Source organism: Gnatocerus cornutus, chromosome 1 (genome assembly GCF_029298725.1).
Source record: "Gnatocerus cornutus isolate USDA-ARS CGAHR chromosome 1, icGnaCorn1.1, whole genome shotgun sequence".
NCBI classification, from domain to species: domain Eukaryota; kingdom Metazoa; phylum Arthropoda; class Insecta; order Coleoptera; family Tenebrionidae; genus Gnatocerus; species Gnatocerus cornutus.
Window position 1 is genome coordinate 36,175,485 of NC_142233.1, and position 19,836 is coordinate 36,195,320.

The window sequence follows — 19,836 nt, forward strand, 5'->3', positions numbered from 1 at the left end:
TCAAAGTCGCCCATGCTTCACTTAATTACGAACTTATCTCAGACTTCTGTGAAGCTAAATATGTAACTTTTGGCACTGTTTTCACCTGTCGAAACTCCAAAGGTGATGCAAACTTGGACAGTTATTTTTATAATCGATTTGGTTGTAGAAAATGTCGAGTGTCTTAAAAATTTAGCCGAGAAGGGTTTGAGGTTTTTGGTGGCGGATATGCGAGGTAGCGCCAATAATGAAGAGGTTCTGTATCGAAAATATTACAATTTTGCTGTTGTTGTGGATGGCTATTGTTTAAATTTCACGCAAAGTGTGTTTAGTGTAAGTATTGCTACAGTGATGGTTGAAATGAAGTGAGAGCTTTGAATTATTCGATTTTTTAAGTTTTTCTACAATTTCTGGGGCCTCATCACTAATCACTAATTTTAGTGTTACAGCAATGCAATTTGGGAAAGTTACTATTTTTGAGTCGTGTATTAACTCTACCAAATTGTAGAATTGTAGTTCAAAAGATACAGATTTTAGAAATTTTTATTTATCGGATGATCCAAAAATTTTCGATTTCCTTTACTAAAATTCGTAATTTTGGTAATTTTAGTGCTACAGCAATAAAATTTGGGGAAGTTACTATTTTTGAGTTGTGTATTAACTGTACCAAATTGCAGAATTATATATCAAAAGACACAGATTTTAGAAATTTTTATTTATAAAACGAACCAAAAATCAGCTAAATTTTTCTATTTTTCAGGACAAGAAACATTTTTACGAGCCATACCATTGGCTAATCATGACCACAAGTGCAAACGAGTCCCTAAACATCTTAAAAAAATTCCCCCTCAACATCAACTCGGACGTAAACTTAGCAGTCAAAACCGACATGACCAAATGGACCATCTTCGACATTTACAACCAAGCATTCAACCACAGTGGAACCTTCATTGCCACCAACCTAGGAACCTACAACCATCGAAATTTCCCCGCACGACCCCCACAAAACATCTACTGGAGACGAAAAAACATGACCGGCGTCCACTTCACATCCGCAGTGGTCGTCCCCGACGACCGAATCAACTTCAAAGACTACCTAACCAGTGAAAAGGATCGCCAAATCCATTCCATGCACAGATTCCAAAGCGTGACCATCCGCTATTGCCAGGAGATGTTCAATTTTAGTTTAGTTGTCAAAAAAACGGACTCTTGGGGCTATTTGACCCCAAACGGACATTTCGATGGTCTCGTCGGTCTGTTGGAACGCCGCCTCGTGGATTTCGGCAGTTCCCCGCTCATCTACAAACTCGATAGAATGCCTGTGGTCGATTACAGTTACGGGAATTGGATTCTGAGATCCACATTCATCTATCGGAGGCCGAAAATCGTGGAAGCTTCGTACAAAATCTTCATGCGGCCGCTAGCTCCAATCGTTTGGATCTGCATCGTGTTGATGATGGCGGTTTTAATGTTGTTTCTCAAGTTAATTTTCAGTAGAGAAAAGAGACTTTTGCGCGAACAGAGCCAAGTGGAGAGCAGTTGGAGTCTTCTATTTCTCTTCACTCTGGGGGCTTTCTGTCAACAAGGCGCCACCTGCCACCCTCAACTAATAAGCAGCCGAACCCTCTCAATTTTTGTTTTTCTGTTTTGTATCCTAGTGTATCAATTCTACTCCGCTAGTATCGTCTCTTACTTATTGATGGACCCCCCTCGGAAAATTAATAATTTAAAGGACCTCGCCGACAGTGATTTGAAGCCCGGAATCGAAGACATTTTGATTGACAGGAATTATTTTGTGGTAAGCTAAACGTACCGCCAATACTCTTTACTTATTAACTTATTCCATCAAGCAAACGACAGATCCGGTCGCGATCCAATTATTCGATAAAAAAATTAAAACGAGCACGAATAATTCAGGCTTCTACGAACCAGCCGATGGACTAAAACTGGTAAAGACCGGAGGATTCGCCTTCCACGTTGAAACCAGCACTGCGTATCCTATAATAGAAGAGACTTTTACCAATCAGGAGATATGCGAGCTGGAGGAGGTACAAATGTATCGTACGCAACCAATGCACACGAATCTTCAGAAGAACTCCTCGTTTCGAGAAATGATGAACTATTGGTAGGGAAATAAAGTGAAAGAAAGGCACCAATGGGGTTTTCTAGCATGCTGCATTTGGTCGAAAATGGGCTTATGTTCCGTTTGAGGAAATACTGGGACGCTCGGACGCCGGTGTGCATCGAGTCCGCGAAAAAAGTATCTGTTCATGTCGGAATCAAAGAGTTTTCTTCCGGGTTGATCGTTTTATTCTACGGACTTTGCGCGTCACTGCTGATGCTTTTAGTGGAATTGGTAGTTTCCAGAAGGTTCTGCTCTTTGGAGCGGAACGTGGTTAGACCATATGTTGATTAATAAGGAGTTGGAGCGCATTTTTTCAAATTGAGCTGTGTAAAGCAAGCTTTTAAAGTAGGCATAGTGATAGTTATTGTAGGCTTAACAATGACATTATTAAAACAAAAGAAAAAAAGACAGTGGTGCATGCTTACAATTGTAGACTACTTATATTATTTGCTAGTTTTCTTTTACTTTTAAATGCATTTGCAATTTACAAAACGTCTTTACTTCGTATGCACAGATTACCCTTTATAGGTCCATTTTCACCTTAATAAAAATACAAATAGCAATCCGTGGTGGTTACTATGACGATTTTCAAACAATTCAATTAGTATATAAAATGTTACTTCTGGGCCAGGACATTTGGCGTCTTCAAAAAACAAGGCAGAATCTTACAAATTCAGCTATTCTCACAAAGGTAAAAATCCGAAAAAGACCTAAAACCCTTCAGAAAGCATTAATTTTTATCCACTCCAAAAGAATTCAAATATCCGTAGACCACCAAAAATTGGGCATACAAAAAAACCGTTGAAAATCACCCAAAATCATGCAAAATTATCTCACGAGAACTCTAAAAAACTTACAACATTGTTAGTAACTTAGAGCCGAAATTTATGGCCCCCGAACCGCACCGTTGTAAAAACCCTTAAAAGTCAAGTCATCTGAGCAGGTCAGCGCTACATTATCTTGGAGGCTGCTATACAAGTTGGAATTTGTTCGATAGGTATGGTTTTGCACACTTGTTTGATTTTTTACGGGCAAATAATCAAATCAATCTGGCGGTCTTAATTCGCTGACGAATAAACGCAAAGTACAGTTTTTGTCGAAGGTTTCGTAATGACTTTATCCCTTCTTTTAATTAATTGAGCGCTGCGACTTGAAAGAGACGGATGTGCGTGTGAAGTGAAATAGTGCCGTTTTGGGATTTAAATTGGAAGGTAGGTGCTAAATGAGTTTATTTAGGAACAATGCAGTGCTGAAACATTTCGCGGGACTTTTCATTCAATGCGCAGCATCTCTAGTGGATACAGGTGTCCGGAAAATCGCGCACTACCGTGTTACTGTATTATCGGACAATGTCATAGATCACCGGAGAAATGTTAAAAAAAAAGAAATATTTTAAATATGCAATTTAAGGGTGAATTTCGAGTTTGCTACTTATAATTATGTATTTGTTTCAATGAAAAGAATCCTCATTTTTTAATGTGTGTCATTCTAACGATGTTATCAAAATTACTAGTTGACTCACCATATTATCGGTATACTGTTTATATCTAGACAGATCCGTACTTGCCTCGACTTCTCAATCACACTACTTTTACAACAAATAATTTCGCCATTAGCTATTGCAATTAAATTGCAAAGAAGTAACATACTCTTCCCATCTTTTTGTCCTATTGCTGAAGAGCGGCTTGAACTATTAACAACCTCCCAAAGGCATGGTTCTTGTTGGATCGGACCAAGCCCGGATTAAGAAAATTTGAGGCCCGGGGCTAAATCGTAAAAGGGGGCCCATCGATAAAATTATGCAAAGAAATCCGTACGTACTTGATTTGTATTTTTTCAATTTCTATAGCAAATTTTTACGTGGCAAGGGGCCCCTGGGAAAGTGGGGCCCGGTGCTACAGCACCCTTAGCCCCCCCCCCCCCTTAGTCCGGACTTGGATCGGACAGTATTATAGCTGCACCTTTTATAGAAATCAACTACCCCTACATGTTGGAAAGGTTTTGGGTTGTTGCTTGACGCAAGGGTGCTAGTCTGGGAAATGTCCAAGCAGGAAAGCATCCAAGAAAAATCTACAGTAAGAAACTACAATAGCTAGGGCACTTGGAACGAAGTTATAGAAGAATACCGAAGGGCAAAAGAAAGAGATATAGGCCAAAAAGAGAAAGGGGAAAAGCTGTTCATAATGAAAGACAGAATAAGAAAAATAGAACATCAATCAAATGTAGTGAATTTGTAAACAAATTTATTGACAAATAAATTGTAGCTATTTTCCTAAACAGTCCAATAGATAAATAATAATATGTAGATACCTACATAAAATATTTACAGTATGTCCCCGGATTGAGTTCACAAGAGGAAAAAAAACGTTATTTTTCATTTTACAAAAAAAATGACAAAGGAAATATAGTTTTTGCTTAATTTCAAATAAATAAATCTTTAATTAAAACTTTAATATTATCCAATAGTGTTCTTAAAATCGAAAAAAACAAAAAATAACAAAGAACTTTTTATTTTTAATTTTGCAAAAAATGTCAAAGGAATGAATTTTGTTTCTTAACTCAAACCAATTTCCACTATTTGATTTACCCATTATCTATTTCACATAGTTCAATTCTAACTCGTAATTCTTTAAGACTGTTTCGAATTTTCTCAATTATTGTTAAGGATGCAACTGCATTTCTTATCCAATTTTTTAATACTTTCGCATTATTGGGTTAATTTTTCTTTAATCTTTAACGCATTATTTGATATTGTGAATCCACAGCCTGCTATTATTTAATACGATTTCAAAATTTAATAAATAAAAATAATGAAAAAATTAATTTTAAGAGTACAAACTAATAATTTTCAAATTTTAATTGCAGATTTATCTGTTTTAAAATAAGCAAAAAATGTTATTTCTTTGTCATTTTCTTGTAAAATGGAAAATAAACTTTTTTTCCCTCTTGTGAACTCAATCCGGGGACATACTGTATATAAGATATTGTGTAAGAAATAAATGAATAGAAAATGTACCTTTATACTATAATAAAAATAACAGCACAATAGAAAACATTTTTTAAAAATCACTTGATAAGCATAGTCAATCTTAGTATCTTAGTCATAATAATCACGATTAAAAACATAATCAGAATTAAGCGCTCCCGCAAAAATCTTATCAAAATCAGAGTCTGAATAAGAGTTTGGAGACCGATTATTATTACTAGATGTACCACCTCTCTTTTTATATCCAGATCGTTTTCCAACGTTTTCATCCCTAACGTGGTAATTTATCTTGTAAACTGGATAAAATTCATGATCTTCATATTTCACAATAACAACACCATCACGTCCTTTCTGGGAGGTATCAAAACCGCTGGGAGGCAAAATCATACCGGCATTACCAATACAACTTTGTCCAATCATCACTTTTACTACAAGCATAACTTTGTTGTGCACATTTTCGTCAGAATAGACAGAAGCATAAGTGGAGTTTGGAGAAAAACTAATTCCTTTTCCGTATTTGTGAGTCTGACAAAGTCTCCAGTTGAAATTCTTCTCACAAATTGCTGTAACGTGAGTTCTTTTGGTACCATGAAATAATAGTCGTTCTTCTATAGTTCTAAACTCTTTTTCCTTTTGTACTTTCTTAAGTTCGTATGCTTTCTCTAAAAATGGATTTTTAATCTTCTCGATGCTATCAACTTTGAAATTTTTTTTGTTGGTGATCATCTTCATAATGGTTAAATATTCAAACTCGTAAGATTCCAAGGGAATGTAGGTAACAATGTTCGGCAAATAACCAACAACATCAATTAAATTTAAGAGGTGGATATTTCTTGCTGATTTTTGGGGTCCTTGAATTTGTCGAACGAACTGTCCGCTTCCCATACCAAGATGGCCCAATCTTCCAAGTACTTCGTCAACATAATAATTATCAGAAACATTAGTGGATCTTGTAACACGCTGTGTATTATTTGCAAACTTTGGTATAGGCTGCGTTGAATAACTAGCTCTATATGAAGTCGTTCTCTGATACGGATAATAAGAGTCATCGCTAGCAACAAATGTTGATGGTCTGTACGACGGAGTTCGTGTGGGTTGCTTCGGTTCATTTGAAGAAAACCAACCTCCCATGGTTATTGTTCTAAAAATACGTTTCATGAATTATTTTGATGTGCTATAATACCAACTTACCTTTCATCGACGTATCAACTCAATTTCAGAGCACAATTGTTTTGTCATCAAATAAGTTGGGGGAAGTCCGCGGTTTCTTCAGTGAGCGAACTTTTGGGGCATTCGCGTTCATCGAATGTTTATTCGGTAAGCACTTTATCTCCACAATGAACAATGGAACGTCATTCATGTAAATTCACGATTTTTATTTTTGAGGTTTAGAAGTGGAAAACATTATCGATTGGGTAAATAACGATTACTAACTTGATAACTGCAAGTTTGTTTGCATTTCATTACCATTTATTAATAGATCCCAACTTGCGCATATTTACTCGCGCTAATAATACTTCTAAATTGTAGCCCAAGATATTTTTATTGCCAGCGCAGCGTGTCGTGAAAATTACTGGTTGCATGTTTTACCTGTTATGTATGTACTAGCACAGTTTTTTAGATTGATATTAAATATGAAAAAATGATCTTTGATAATAAAAATAGATGAATAAATCGAATCTCTTTAGATTCTTTAAATAGCTTCTCTGTAAATTGTTCAAATTTTCTTTAATGTTTCAAGATTTTGTTTGAATTTGAATTTTTTAGATTTTCAATTGACGAATCCAGATTCTGTTTAGATTTGTTTTTAATTTTCTCTATTTCTATTATTTTTACATATTTAGACTAGGTTTGTATTCTCCTTAGTTTTTTTACTTTACGGTATCTTTTAATTTTTTTTAACTTGAATGTCCTATTATTTTTTTTATTTTAACTTGTCATTCATAACACGTCAAAATTTTAGAAGAACTCAAACAAATTTGATAAGATTCATGCATTGGTTGGACAGGGTCTGCCAACACTAGTGTCGCGGCCCAAAATCGTTATTATACAGGGTGTGTCGTAAGTCGCGGATAAACTCTCCACCACCATGTTTGGAAAGTAAATATAAAGTATTGTTGAAAAAATTATTTTTGTAAATAGCATATTTCTTGAAAATATTGAGTAGTATTATTGAGCTAATTTGACAACACTGTTACTACCTGTGTATCTATAAAGGTTGATTTTAATGAATCTTGTTACTTAGTAACTTGCATTTTTGAATTCCTAATAAATAAAATATGATTCATGATTTCCACTTCCCAAGCACTAGGTACTTACATTGCACAAGACTCGTTTGCAGAAAATTCTACCACGTGAATGTATGCAAACAAGAAAATAAAAACGTAACAAAACTCAATTTCGTTGGCTATTGTAAATCAAATTTTGCAGTTTCCGTTGTTACGTATGTTTTTAACAAAGATGTGATTATACGGTGTTGCCATGTTGTACACACAACCTTTTTTTGAAATTTAACACTTTCAATACCCAATACTAATGCGTTTTGATTATTAAAATTGGTTGCATTCGTTGCAAATGCTTTGAAACTTCATTATTATGGTTACAGCTTTCTTCAAAGTTTACTGAATTTCCTAATAAAGGTATTTATCTGCTTGTTACAACTGCTTCTATCTTAAGAAGTAAAACTGATATAAGAACAAAAACTACGTTTTTGTGCTTTTTTAAGGCAGGTCTTTATGAATTCGTCAAGTCCGCGACTTACGACACACCTGTACATTCGAGAAGTGTAGTAAAAGGATATCCTAATTTCCTAGGCAACGAGAGTGTAATGTTCATCTAACCATCGTCTTATCTCGATTAATTTTTGAGTTAAAAAATTTTAGTTTTAAAATTTTGGTTCAGAATTGTTGTTGCTTCCTTTCATTGGCATCTATAAAGAAGTAACACACTTTTATAAAAACATTTAAAACATTAGTATGAATTCGTCAAGTTTATCCGCAACTTACGACACACCTGTATAATTACGAAGCTATAAAAATATTTTTTATACATTATATTTTTTTTACATACGGATGTGATCAGTTTTATTTACTCTAGTGTTAACCATATGTGAAATAAACGCAAAAAACTACGTTTTTCAAAAATCAAAATGAAGAAAATGCTGGGAAACCTGACCTGTCTTGTTTCATTTTTCACCAAAAGGATGAAAATGTTATTAAATTGTGAATTAAAATGTGTGGTTCCGAGATATTAAATAATTCTTAAATTGTTTTAACTCCTTTATAAGATTTATGACCTTGCTTCCAAGCCGCAAACTGGCTTCTATTTTTGGGATTTTTTTAAGAGTGAAAGAATTGCCGAAAAAATATAATTCTTTGGGAATTGGTTATTTACGCAAAGCACTTTCAAATTACGAAATAAAAAAAGCTGAACGGGTCCATTGTCACTGGAAATTTAATTCGTGAAATTTATAGGATAAGTTTGTTGTGCTTGGTTGATTTGAAAAAATGAATGTCTCTGATTGGTCGAATTTTTGGTGAATTAAATTCTCAAAATACATCAACGTGTAAAAAAAAATCAGTCTGCAAGTTTACTATTGTGTATTTTGCTAGGAAGTGGACCTTGACCTATTTATTTAACAAAATCTAAATGAAATATAATAATTATTATTAACTGTCTAGTGTTTTTTTAAAATATGAATAATTTGATTATTTACATGCGCTACGGCCACATCCATAGCTGTTTTTCCATCAACATTAACAGCGTGAATGTCAGCTCCAGCCTTCAGGAGCAACTCAAGAATGTCTGGGTAATCTTGCTGAGCGGCAATATGAAGGGCTGTCCAACCATCATTCGTCGCAATATTAACTTTACAGCCGTGTTCGATCAGCATCTTTACGACTGTTTTGTATCCATTTTGTGCAGCTAGAAAAAGAGGGCTTTCTCCAGTCTTGGTGACAAGATCCACATCAGCTTTTGCGATTAACAACTGTTCCACGTTCTTTCCGTGTCCTCCTTGACTTGCTATACATAGGGAAGTAACATCATCTTCTTGTGGAAAATTGATATTGGCTCCAGATTTAAGCAAATATTCTACAACATGGTCGTGGTTATTGCGTGAAGCAACGTAAAGAGGAGTACATCCATCGATAGCCACAGCGTTGATATTTGCGCCTTTTTTTGCTAAAAATTTAACAATTGGAAGATGGCCGTTCCAGCAGGCAACGTGTAGTGGTGTAACTCCAAAATTATTGACGACGTCGATGTCTATATTGTTATCTAACAGAAGCTGTACGATATCTACGTGGTGGTGAAGACTGGCTGTGTGTAGAGATGTTGAACCATCATTTGCACCAACATCTGGTTTAGCCCCTGCATTGATTAGTAGCGAAGCCATGTTGAAATAACCATTCTGGCATGCTTTGTACAAAGCAGTTTCACCATTTTCGTCCCTGTGGTTGATGTTGGTTTTATAACTATCAATAGCCAAAAGCTTTTCAAGAAATACATGTTGTTTATAAATGACATTTATGTGTAGCAGCGAAGAGTCATCTTTCTTGGTTTTAATAAAAGGTACTTCTGTGACAATATTAAAAACTTCATTATAACCAAACTTGGCAGAGTAGTAAAGCATGCTCAAACTTTCATCGTCAATTTTGAGAGAGAAATTCTTCTCGCGTTTCGTTAGAATCTTGAGCTTTGTCAGCAAACACTCGCCTTTCTCCGCAAAGACTAATGTGTCTTCGTTTTGGACTTCATCCAATTTTGAAACGTCACAATTCTCAAGGAGATACTCCAACATTTGTACATACTCAACATTTTCTTCCGTATGTAAGTCATCATTTTCGTTGTTAATAATGTAAACTCCATTTTGTTTTTTAGTTTCAAGAATCGGGTATCTCTGACCCCAAGAACACGCCAATTGCAACACACTTCTTCCTCCCTTATCTGAACAGGCAGGTAAAAATTCTTTGTATTGTTTTAATACATCTATGTTTCTATAGACCACAGCAACATGAGCTTGCGAATCTTTCGCAGTCATCAAATCGAAAAAGAATCGAATGTTAACATTTTTACTCTCAAACAAAATTTCTTGAACATCTTTAATTTTGTCGTAATGCTCAGTAAAGTACTTTGCTACAAAGAATTCAGCATAGGAATTGTGCAGAAAGTGTGGAAAATTGTTTGTGATTTCTGTGATAAGTCCTAAACAGTCAGAGTAATTCTGCAAATCTTCGAAGAACTCATCACAGTTTATGTTGAGCTGCTTTAAAAGCTTACCCGTGATTAACGCCTTAAGACTGGCGTCTTGATATTTTTCAAACATTGTCTCTTTATGGGTTTTCAACACTTGTTTCATGGGTTCATTCGGACTGAGAACAAATGCCTTCTCTGTATAATATCGCTCAAATTTCTTATCAATGATGTGGTGATATAAATCTGTTAAAGTAAAGAATGTTTCCAATAATTCGGAAAACTTCTCAGGGTCTTGTCGAAAAAGTTCCGTCAACATATAAATCTGCAGCGGTATGCCTAAAATATCGTTATACTTCGTCAACGTCATAGTACCGATAATCTTATTTACAATTGCTGTGATATCAAGTTCTTTAGAAATATTTTTCAGACGTTCTTCAATGTAGTATGTTTGTTCCTCCAAGCTGAACTGCTTTATATGTCTGGATAAAACTGTGTATCTTTTTTCTAACGTTTTTTTCAAATGAGTTCTCGCAGTTATCCATTGACACACGTTTTTTGAAGACAATTCTTCTATGAGGCTCATAATAACTTCAGAATGTTCAGTGTTAAGTTCATCGATAGCATCCCAGCAATACATAACTTGATGTTTTTGTAGCAACAGTTTGATAACTTGCTTTTCAAAATCTGAATACTTGTTGTATTTTTGATTTATAACAAAGTCAGTCAGTTCCTGTTCTTGTCCGTGTTTTCCTTCAAGTTTTTGACATAAAAGGACCATGTCTGTGGGATGCATCAGAACAGTCCACTTGTTAGAAGAGGAGCTATTTTTGATGTTCTTTAATAATTCAGACTTTCCCATTCCTGCGTCTCCGACTATAACGTTAATGTTATTATCAGATGGCTTTTCAGACAATTCCGTTTCGTTGATGAATGTATTTTCTCTTCGATACTTTTCCAAATCACTAACATCACCTTTGCTACGTATCCATTCGAGGGTGTTTTCATCCATGATCTGCAAGTGATGAATTGTGGGTATTGTAGGGTTTTTCTCACATATTGCTAGAAAATCGCTCGATGAACAAGAAATGTTGCTAACCAACATGTCTGGCCCAGAAACAAAATTCTTCAAAACAGGACAAGAACGGTAAAGACGTCTATGTAAAGGACCAAACTCTTGACAATCTTCTTTGATTTTATCCTCTTGTTTCTTTAGATACTTTGAAACCAGGACCAAATTAAAATTTCCAATTTTGTTCTTAATACTGTCACGTTTGTTCATACAATTAAGAACAATTAACGTATTCTGGTCGATGTTCTTCAAGTAGTTGATGTCGATGAGATTTACTGCAATGCTTCTCGTAATGTGCGGTTCAAAGATTTCTTCCTTGGTTTCTCCGATGTTATATGGAATATCCAACATCACCAGTAGTTCGTTTGTTGTTATTAAATTTAAGAGCTCACCATGGTCTTCAATGAGCAACTCTACGCTGATATTATCTTTTCCTTGAATGGTGAAACCTTTTAGTGTTTTGAGCAAATCTTGGTACACTTTACGTTCGTGGACTAAATCAGATAAATTTTGAAAAATGCAAATCGGTAGACGCCCATCCTCCGACTTTTGTTGAAGTAAAACAAACTTTTGATGTGAACACAATTTCATCGCGTTGAATGTTATTTCGCTTTCAGTGACAATTAATGGACACTTTTTCATTAGCCAAAAGAGACTGCTCGTCTCCACAGGATCCAAATCATCTAGTTTTTGATGAGAACTACCAGGGAAAAGCTGCTTGATCATCTTTCGTTTTTCACTTTCAGTTAAATCAGTTTCTATATCTTGAGAAAATGTTTTGATATTGTTGTAATTTTCTTCCCAGAAAACTGTTATATGAAAACGATTGATAGCTTCTTGTAGCACTTTCATTTCTTGACTGATTTTGTCAAAAGAAAGTGGTTTAATAAAATCTTTCAACATACACAACGCCATTATGCTTTTCGAAAACTTTTTGTTCAATTTAACTTTTTCTCCTTGTTGCAAATTCCATTCCGATACGAATTTTAAAAATCTTTCAGCATCTTCTTTTTTACAACTTAATGTTTCTTGAAAGTCTTTTATGAAACGTGTTTCTATTTCTTCTGCATTCAATTGATCTGTGAGTAAAAAGAAATTTTCTAAAAAATTTTTATATTTGTCAAGTTCATCCATCCCCAAATCGTTGGAATTTACAATTTCAAACTTATAAGTATTTTCACTTTCCAATAATTTGCATTCTTCACACTTTCGTATAACAACTGGAACTTCATCAATGCAAATATCCGCATTGTCATTTGTAAATTTTTGGGTAGTCATTAAAATGAACTTGTAGTTCTCACGTTTTGAAATTTGTTGGAAAGATTCAAAGTATTTTTTAATTGCGAAATCCTTTTTCTTGATGAATGCTTTTGAGTTCAACGTTTTCGCAGTACTTTTGTGTTTAAGTTGAATAGCATAATTGTTTGAATTGTTCGGTTCAACGGTTAAAACAATATCGTCAAAATCACCAAAATTCTTATCATTCGATGATAACTGGAAGTCGGCGATGGTGTCATCAAGCACCAGTTGAAGAGCCAAAACAGAAGCAACTAAACTTTCGTAGTCTTTTCCTTTATCGGTGGTGCCAGAGCGTTTACAGAACGTCTGCAAGATAAACGCGGTTTAGTAAGACAATTGTATTGTCGTATTTATAACTAAATAGATAATGTAGCTACAGTTAAGTGCAAAATTAAAAGAACTATTTTTATGATGGATTATTTTTAACTATAGGGCGTTTATTTTTTCAGTTCACGTTCGACTTTTTTTGTCAAGACAACACATTTTACGTTACACAAACCACTTCGTCTTAATTTCTTTATAAATAATAACAAACGCATAGACAGCAATTGATTGATGCTCTTCAACCGATTGTAGTCATACCTTGTGATGAAAGCATATACCGGGTGTAACGAAAATGAGTTTATTTATTAAAATAACAAAACACAACTCTGGCCTCTGACTAGAGTTTTATGAATTTGTAAAGCTCAGTATTCTGCGTTTGACATCTTCGACATTAATCGAAATTTCTTATGTCCTACCATAATTTCTCATTAAAAAAAAATCCTACATACAGGATGACCGGAAAGTCGCGCACCACCGTAATACTGTATCATCGGACAATGCCGTAGATCACCGGAAAAATGGTAAAAAAAATCCATGTCTTCAATTTTTCGACATATGATGGATTGAAGAGTAAAAGTTTAATGCCAAAATTAACGATTTCTGTGCAATAAGGTTCAAATGAATTTGTTACCTAAAAGACATTTTGCGCAAAGGCATGTTGCAAAAAAATCGGAAAAATTTTGTAAGAAATGCCTGAAAACTGTTAACAAAATTTTCGAATCAACAATCTCGATCAGTGTGGCATCGTTCACGTGAAACCATAGTTACATTGCTCGTTCATGAACCGACCTGACTAACGCCAACAATACAACAGCAACGTTACTATGGCTTTGAATACTGGAAATTTAAATTATGGGGGAACAGTTCAGCAATGTTGCCATTTTCTTAATTTTCTTTTGTTCCTTCTGCAAAAACAGAGAGTCTGGGTTTTTTTTAACATTTTTTTGGTATTCTGGGCGATCACCCATTTACTCCCTTTCAAGGTGGAGCGCCACTGTCCGAACACCTGTATGTATTTTGAGTAAAGTTGCTAATGTTGAGAACGTTTTACCTATACAAACATTTTTGGGCATGAACAGATAACAATAGCACTATGTATTTGAGCAATTCGTTATTCTGACTATTTGATGCTAGTCGACATTTATCTTTGTTATAAAAATGTTAAAACAACTATTGAAACTGTTTCAGGAACTTTTGACAAATCAAATAATAAATATCTAACAGAAACAAGCAAATTTAATTATCATTATAAATAATAAAATTTTAACAATTCTGCACTTAACTATACCATTATACATATTATTAAAATAATTATAATCTTATTTAAAATTCATTTGTCTTTGTCAACAGCAAGTGGTTGGAAAGAGATGAAAACTTCTAGAAAAGTTTGATTAGGAATCAATTTTAGGTAATTCAGATTAGTAAATTCAAAATTAAATTAAATTTTATCTATGTATCGTGTGAACATTATTGTTTGTAATCGAGTCAGCCTTGAAAATTAATTTGTGGGTATGTTTTTGATAGAATTGTACCGACAGCTGTCAAATGATTGTCAACTGCAATGCCAAAATTGAGCAAATAGCAAATCCACGCTCAAGGTGTTCTTCCATTCTGTGCCCTATGACTAGTAGAGCTATCTTCTTCTGCTTGTATATCTTCTTGCTGTGTCCAACACCTTCCAGAATTCTTTTTGATTTTTTCTTGCCGCTTGATTTACTTTTTTTTTCAGTTTCGGTTACCAAGTTCGCTGTCAGATCGCTAGTATGAATTGTTGATAGATATACGGATTCATTTCCATGTATGACTCGATTACAAAAAATAATGATCACACGCAAGATACATATAAGACTGGTACCAAGGCACGGGCACTCCATAGGATGAACTTTTCAGCTACTTTACCTCCATCTATAAAAATCTGGCCTTAACATAAATTATTGTTTTCGGCTTCTGATCTAGGTGGCGCTTGGTATTTTAATTCAAGCGCAGCAGTCGTTGACAGATTCTTGGAATTCAAATTTGTGCAGAGTCTGCAAATTTGCACTTGCATTTTGTTTTGCACTTTCGTTAAGAGTGTTTTCCGAATTTCCTTGTGTATTTTCTTAATTTCGTTTTAGTTTAGTGTCTAATGTAGTGATAACGTTGTGTAGTTTAATTACCCAAGTTAACATTATAATGTTGTTTGTGAATATGACTACAGGAGGAACAGGGTGTTGTGTTCCTGGGTGTGGTGATAATATGTCCAAAAAGTAAGACTGAAAATCATTTTAATATATTACGATCTAATATGAACCAATATTTTCAGAGTACACACTCCATCTGACAGAAATGTTACTAATATTTGGCTTCAGCGGATTAACAATTCCAGGATCGGCGATTCCACCAAAAACTTCAAGTTTGCTTGGGACATTTTGATTGAAAGTGGTTTTATGGAAGCACACTGAAATTTTTTCCACTGTCTGCTTTAAATTTGGCCTGGTAAATAATTGTTAACTTGGGTTGATTGTGGTCAATCCTTACGAATGATCTTACACAGATAGTGTATTTGTATACATGTAATTATTGTTAAATTTATATGGAGTACCAGCGTGTACCTCCATTTTTCACATATTCTAGTTTATGCTTTTCTTTTTAAATGTATACGCTGGGAGATTTAATTGAATTTGATACATTTTTCCAACATACAATTTTTTCCTTTAAAACATGAAGTGGATTTTATTATTCAACATTTTCTCTTAGTTGTTGAAAACGTGTTTGTTTAGTAATTAATTGATTAATCATCATATTTTGAGTTTATCATTGTATAGTTTGCACCATATGATCCTGAATTAGGTATTGAAAATGTGGGATGTGTTAACAAAGTTATCATAACTCATTGTATCCAGTACTTGTTATTGCGTTTATTACTTTTTAATATACACTTTTATTTTATATTTTGTTTTGTTTTAATTTCTATCAAATCCATAAAAAGAAAAAATAGCAAAGATAAAAACCTATTCTTAAAATAGCAAAGACAAAAACCAATGTTTTAGTTAGCAAAGACAAACACCACATTTGGTGTGGTTGTTGTCTAGACTCTTCAAAATAGTACGGCCAGATTTTTATAGATTGCGCTAGATTCGGTATCAAAATGAGAGTGATAGAGTCGGCTATCTATACTCTAACTAATCTAAGACTGGTACGTCAACTCCCTACTGTAAAAATGTGTCGTTTTTTTGGGTCCAGATAAAACCTCACATAGATGGCGACACTCTAGCGAAGGACTGTCAGGTAATTGTCAATTTGTGATTTTGAGGTTAAGAAAATTTTGTACTAATCTTCATGTTGATTAAGGAGTAATTTTTCAAGGTGTATATTACCGAAGGAACTCTAAAAATAGAAACATCACTGTTTAAAGGGCCCCACAAACCTCGTTCTTGGACGACGTGTTTGAACGACGGTTTCGGCGGTTGGAACGAAACGGTCGGAAAAACCGAGGTCTGTGGGTAAAACTGTTGGTTCAACACGACGGTTTTTGCCCACAGACCTCGGTTTTTCCGACCGTTTCGTTCCAACCGTCGAAACCGTCGTTCAAACACGTCGTGCAAGAACGAGGTTTGTGGGGCCCTTAAAAGTTTAACGTGTCCACAAATGACGCACTTCTTCATTTTGAACCTTTACACTGCTCGGCCCGGAAAAATCCACAAAATAATATTTCGCTCAAACTGCTCCGAACGGATATATTCGCATTGATTGCAATGGTCAACTGCTCAAAACAAACAGTCACAATAGCTTTAATTTTTTTAAATACATTTTTTTTACCGTTCCCTGCTCAGAAAGTATATATCCGTCTACGACTAAAATTCATTTGAAATCTATTCCATGCATTTTTTTATCCACGCAGTTTAAAAGTAGGTCCGAACTAAGGGGCCAGGTAATATCACCATAATAATCAGCTCTCATCTCAATGTTACCTTGTTTAATATATTGACGTTGTGGAAAATTAAAATCTCTATGAACATTTGTAAAACTAGTTAATCGGACCAGTGCTCAAGACGTTAATATACGCCAAGGCAAAACAGCGATCAACTGCTCGGAACGTATATTAACGCAGGAGCTGACAAACCGCGCAGAATTACATAATTTTCCAAAAAACATTTCGCAGTGAAAAGGTTAATGGTTATTGTTTAATGTTTAAACACAAAATCACCGTACAGAGAACTCAAAAACTGTGTCCTTTATTAGTAACGGTTAGGTTACGGGTTGAAGTAACGGCTTTCAGTTTAAAATTGACAGTTAATTGACAATTGTCAGTACGATGACAGTCCTACACTATCCTAGCGACACCTAGCGAGTGTTTGACCTGGGCCCAAAATTACGACACAAAATGGCTACCGAGTTGGCGTACCAGTCTTCTATCTATCTTGATCACACGATACTATGGTGGACACAGAAGAATCTTATTATTAGGGCCCTGTGCTTCATTTTATTTTGCACTTGACAGTGCGGCAACTTTGCCGCTGCGTAACCGATTTGCGGCACTGAATTAGAATTGACCCCTTTTTAGACAGTACTTTCTTATCATTTTAAAAAGTCTCGATGTAATCCTAGCATTATTATCATTAGGATTGAAATTAATAAAAAAATCAAACAAATTTTGAAAACGCTTTTAATTGATGCGCCGCCATACAAAAGTAAGAGTGGCTTTTGCGCTACAACACTTGGTCTTGGGCAACTTACATTTTGACAATAAGTGTGAAACTTGAAAATATTCGATTAAAATGTTTTACGGATAAATATCTGTATTCATAAAATATATGAATTAATAAGGTAAATATACATATAAATAATGTATTACTTACTTTCCTGTTTTCCATTCTCTGTTCCAAACCCAAACTATGTTTTTGCACGAATACCAATATAATATTGATGATTGTTCAATTTGGATATTGATAAAAACGAGATAAGCAAGAATCAACAAATGTAATACGAAGGTAAAGTCCGTTTTTTTTGTTTTTTTAAAAAAAATACCAACACCGCCATCTTCCACTGCATTACAACCGGCAACGTTGCCTAGGGAGATTTTTGGTGAGAAAAAAGTTGTCAAATTTTTGACATTTCTGAAAATTAGGCAGTGTTTCCGTTAAAAATGTTTCTTTTACAGCCTACTGGATTGCAAATCAAATGATTTAATAGTGAAAAGACTCGGCACAGCCTGAAAGGCCGTTTTGTGTAATCAAATTGTCAATTAGACAGCTAAGCTAAAGTCGGTTTTTTTATTAAAAAACCACCAACACCGCACTCTCTCAGCACTTTACAACCGGCAACATCGTCGATGGTGACTTTTTGGTGATAAAATCAAATGGTTAGCTGCCTAATTGACAATTTGATTACACAAAACGGCCTTCCAGGCTGTACCGAGTCGTTTCAGTATTAAATCCTTTGATTTGCAATCCAACAGGCTGTAAAAAAAAACGTTTTTAACGGAAACACTACCTAATTTTCAGAAATGTCAAAAATTTGGTGTCCAAGCAGCCACCCATGGAACAGGTAACAGAGGAAACTGTGGTTACTTGGTTCCAATCAAGTAACGTCCTCCAAAACAAAACCCGCGAATGATTCAATTCAGGCGCAATTCTCGATGACTCTTGGCATGGCATTTTGACCGTTACAATAATACTTTATTCATCTTCAAAGTTTCAACTGTGTTTAGGGCATGTAAAATATCTTCGATCGAATCGTAGTTTCCAGTTTCTATTCTAGATTTATATTCCCCAGTAATTTCCTCATCCAATATTTGGTGCTGACCATTTTTGATAGCTTTCAGCAGCTCTTCAAAAGATTTATATTCCTCGCAAAATTACATCGTTCGATAAAATTAGCACAGCGTTCATTACACTTCACATCATCGATACAATTACCACCAGCAGTTATCAATGTTTTTATGTTAAATTTGTACAGGGTCCGGCAACACTTGTGTCCACCCCCAAAATAGTCTTTAATTTTAAAGTTACAATTTTGAAAATTTGCAGACGCTCATAGTTGACAAAGCTCTAGAAGCTGACGCAAAAATTTGTTTTTTATCACGGTTTGGTTGGCGTCGCGACGCCTAAGAAGTATAATTTTTAGCGACTTTTGAGTTTTTGCGGAAATATTCACGAATTCAATTTTTTTTTCAACATAACAGTTATCTGTTATGTAACAAATATCTGAGTTTTTATTTTAAATCTAATGCAAATTATGTTTAAAATTTGCGAAAAAAAACGCTATTTTATCAAGTTAGTTTTTAAAATTATTCATTATGACAGCACAGTGGCAAACTACGTTTACACCAAAATTTCACAAGTCACTTCATTCACTCTTATAAAGGTTAATTTTGATTAACACGGGCATCTTGCACTTTATGGACACCAGAAATCGTTAAGTAACATCGACAAAGCGACAATTTCACCAAGTAAGACTTTTGTTACAATCTAAAGCGAACCAAAGGATAGATGTCATTTGTAACACAAGATGTTGACAGATGGGTGTAAACGTACTTCCCAATTTTGACGTAATGAAATTGAAAACTAACTTGATACAACAGCATTTTTTTCTCAAATTTTGAAGACAATTTGCATTGAATCTAAAATAACTGAGATATTTTTAACACATTTATATTAAAAAAAATTAAATTAGGGGTTGATATCACAAACCCTTACAATTAAATAAAAATTACATTTTTAAGGCGTCGCGACGCCAAAACTATTGGTGATAAAAAACAAATTTTTGCGTCAGCTTCTAGAGCTTTGTCAACTGTGAGTGTGTGCAAATTTTCAAAATTTTATCTTTAAAATTAAAGACGATTTTGGGGGTGGACACAAGTGTTGCCGGACCCTGTAG

General features: G+C 34.6%; 3 protein-coding genes across 3 annotated transcripts; 1 reads left to right on the top strand and 2 right to left on the bottom strand.

Annotated features, from left to right (window-relative positions):
• Positions 1-9: 9 nt before the first annotated feature.
• On the top strand, positions 10-2,513 carry LOC148182182 (ionotropic receptor 84a-like). Its single transcript, XM_088029765.1, has 4 exons — positions 10-312; positions 740-1,777; positions 1,830-2,104; positions 2,149-2,513. The coding sequence occupies exons 1-4, from the start codon at positions 106-108 to the stop codon at positions 2,393-2,395; spliced, it is 1,767 nt and encodes a 588-aa protein (XP_087885891.1). The 5' UTR covers positions 10-105; the 3' UTR covers positions 2,396-2,513.
• A 1,817-nt stretch (positions 2,514-4,330) lies between these two features.
• Positions 4,331-6,587, bottom strand: LOC148182183 (protein mono-ADP-ribosyltransferase PARP11-like). Its single transcript, XM_088037248.1, has 2 exons — positions 6,282-6,587; positions 4,331-6,231 (listed from the first exon to the last, which is right to left on the bottom strand). The coding sequence occupies exon 2, from the start codon at positions 6,219-6,221 to the stop codon at positions 5,202-5,204; it is 1,020 nt and encodes a 339-aa protein (XP_087893374.1). The 5' UTR covers positions 6,222-6,231; positions 6,282-6,587; the 3' UTR covers positions 4,331-5,201.
• A 2,179-nt stretch (positions 6,588-8,766) lies between these two features.
• On the bottom strand, positions 8,767-17,865 carry LOC148182184 (uncharacterized). The gene is made up of 2 exons (XM_088029231.1): positions 17,817-17,865; positions 8,767-12,960 (listed from the first exon to the last, which is right to left on the bottom strand). Exons 1-2 carry the CDS (start codon positions 17,829-17,831, stop codon positions 8,767-8,769), a joined length of 4,209 nt encoding a protein of 1,402 aa, XP_087885357.1. The 5' UTR covers positions 17,832-17,865.
• Between the last annotated feature and the right edge of the window lie 1,971 nt (positions 17,866-19,836).

Coding starts and splice junctions, on each gene's coding strand:
- LOC148182182 (XM_088029765.1), top strand. CDS start 106: ATGCAAACTTGGACAGTTATTTTTATAATCGATTTGGTTGTAGAAAAT. Junction 313..739: donor TCACGCAAAGTGTGTTTAGT/GTAAGTATTGCT, acceptor TCTATTTTTCAG/GACAAGAAACATTTTTACGA. Junction 2,105..2,148: donor CGAGAAATGATGAACTATTG/GTAGGGAAATAA, acceptor GGGGTTTTCTAG/CATGCTGCATTTGGTCGAAA.
- LOC148182183 (XM_088037248.1), bottom strand. CDS start 6,221: ATGGGAGGTTGGTTTTCTTCAAATGAACCGAAGCAACCCACACGAACT.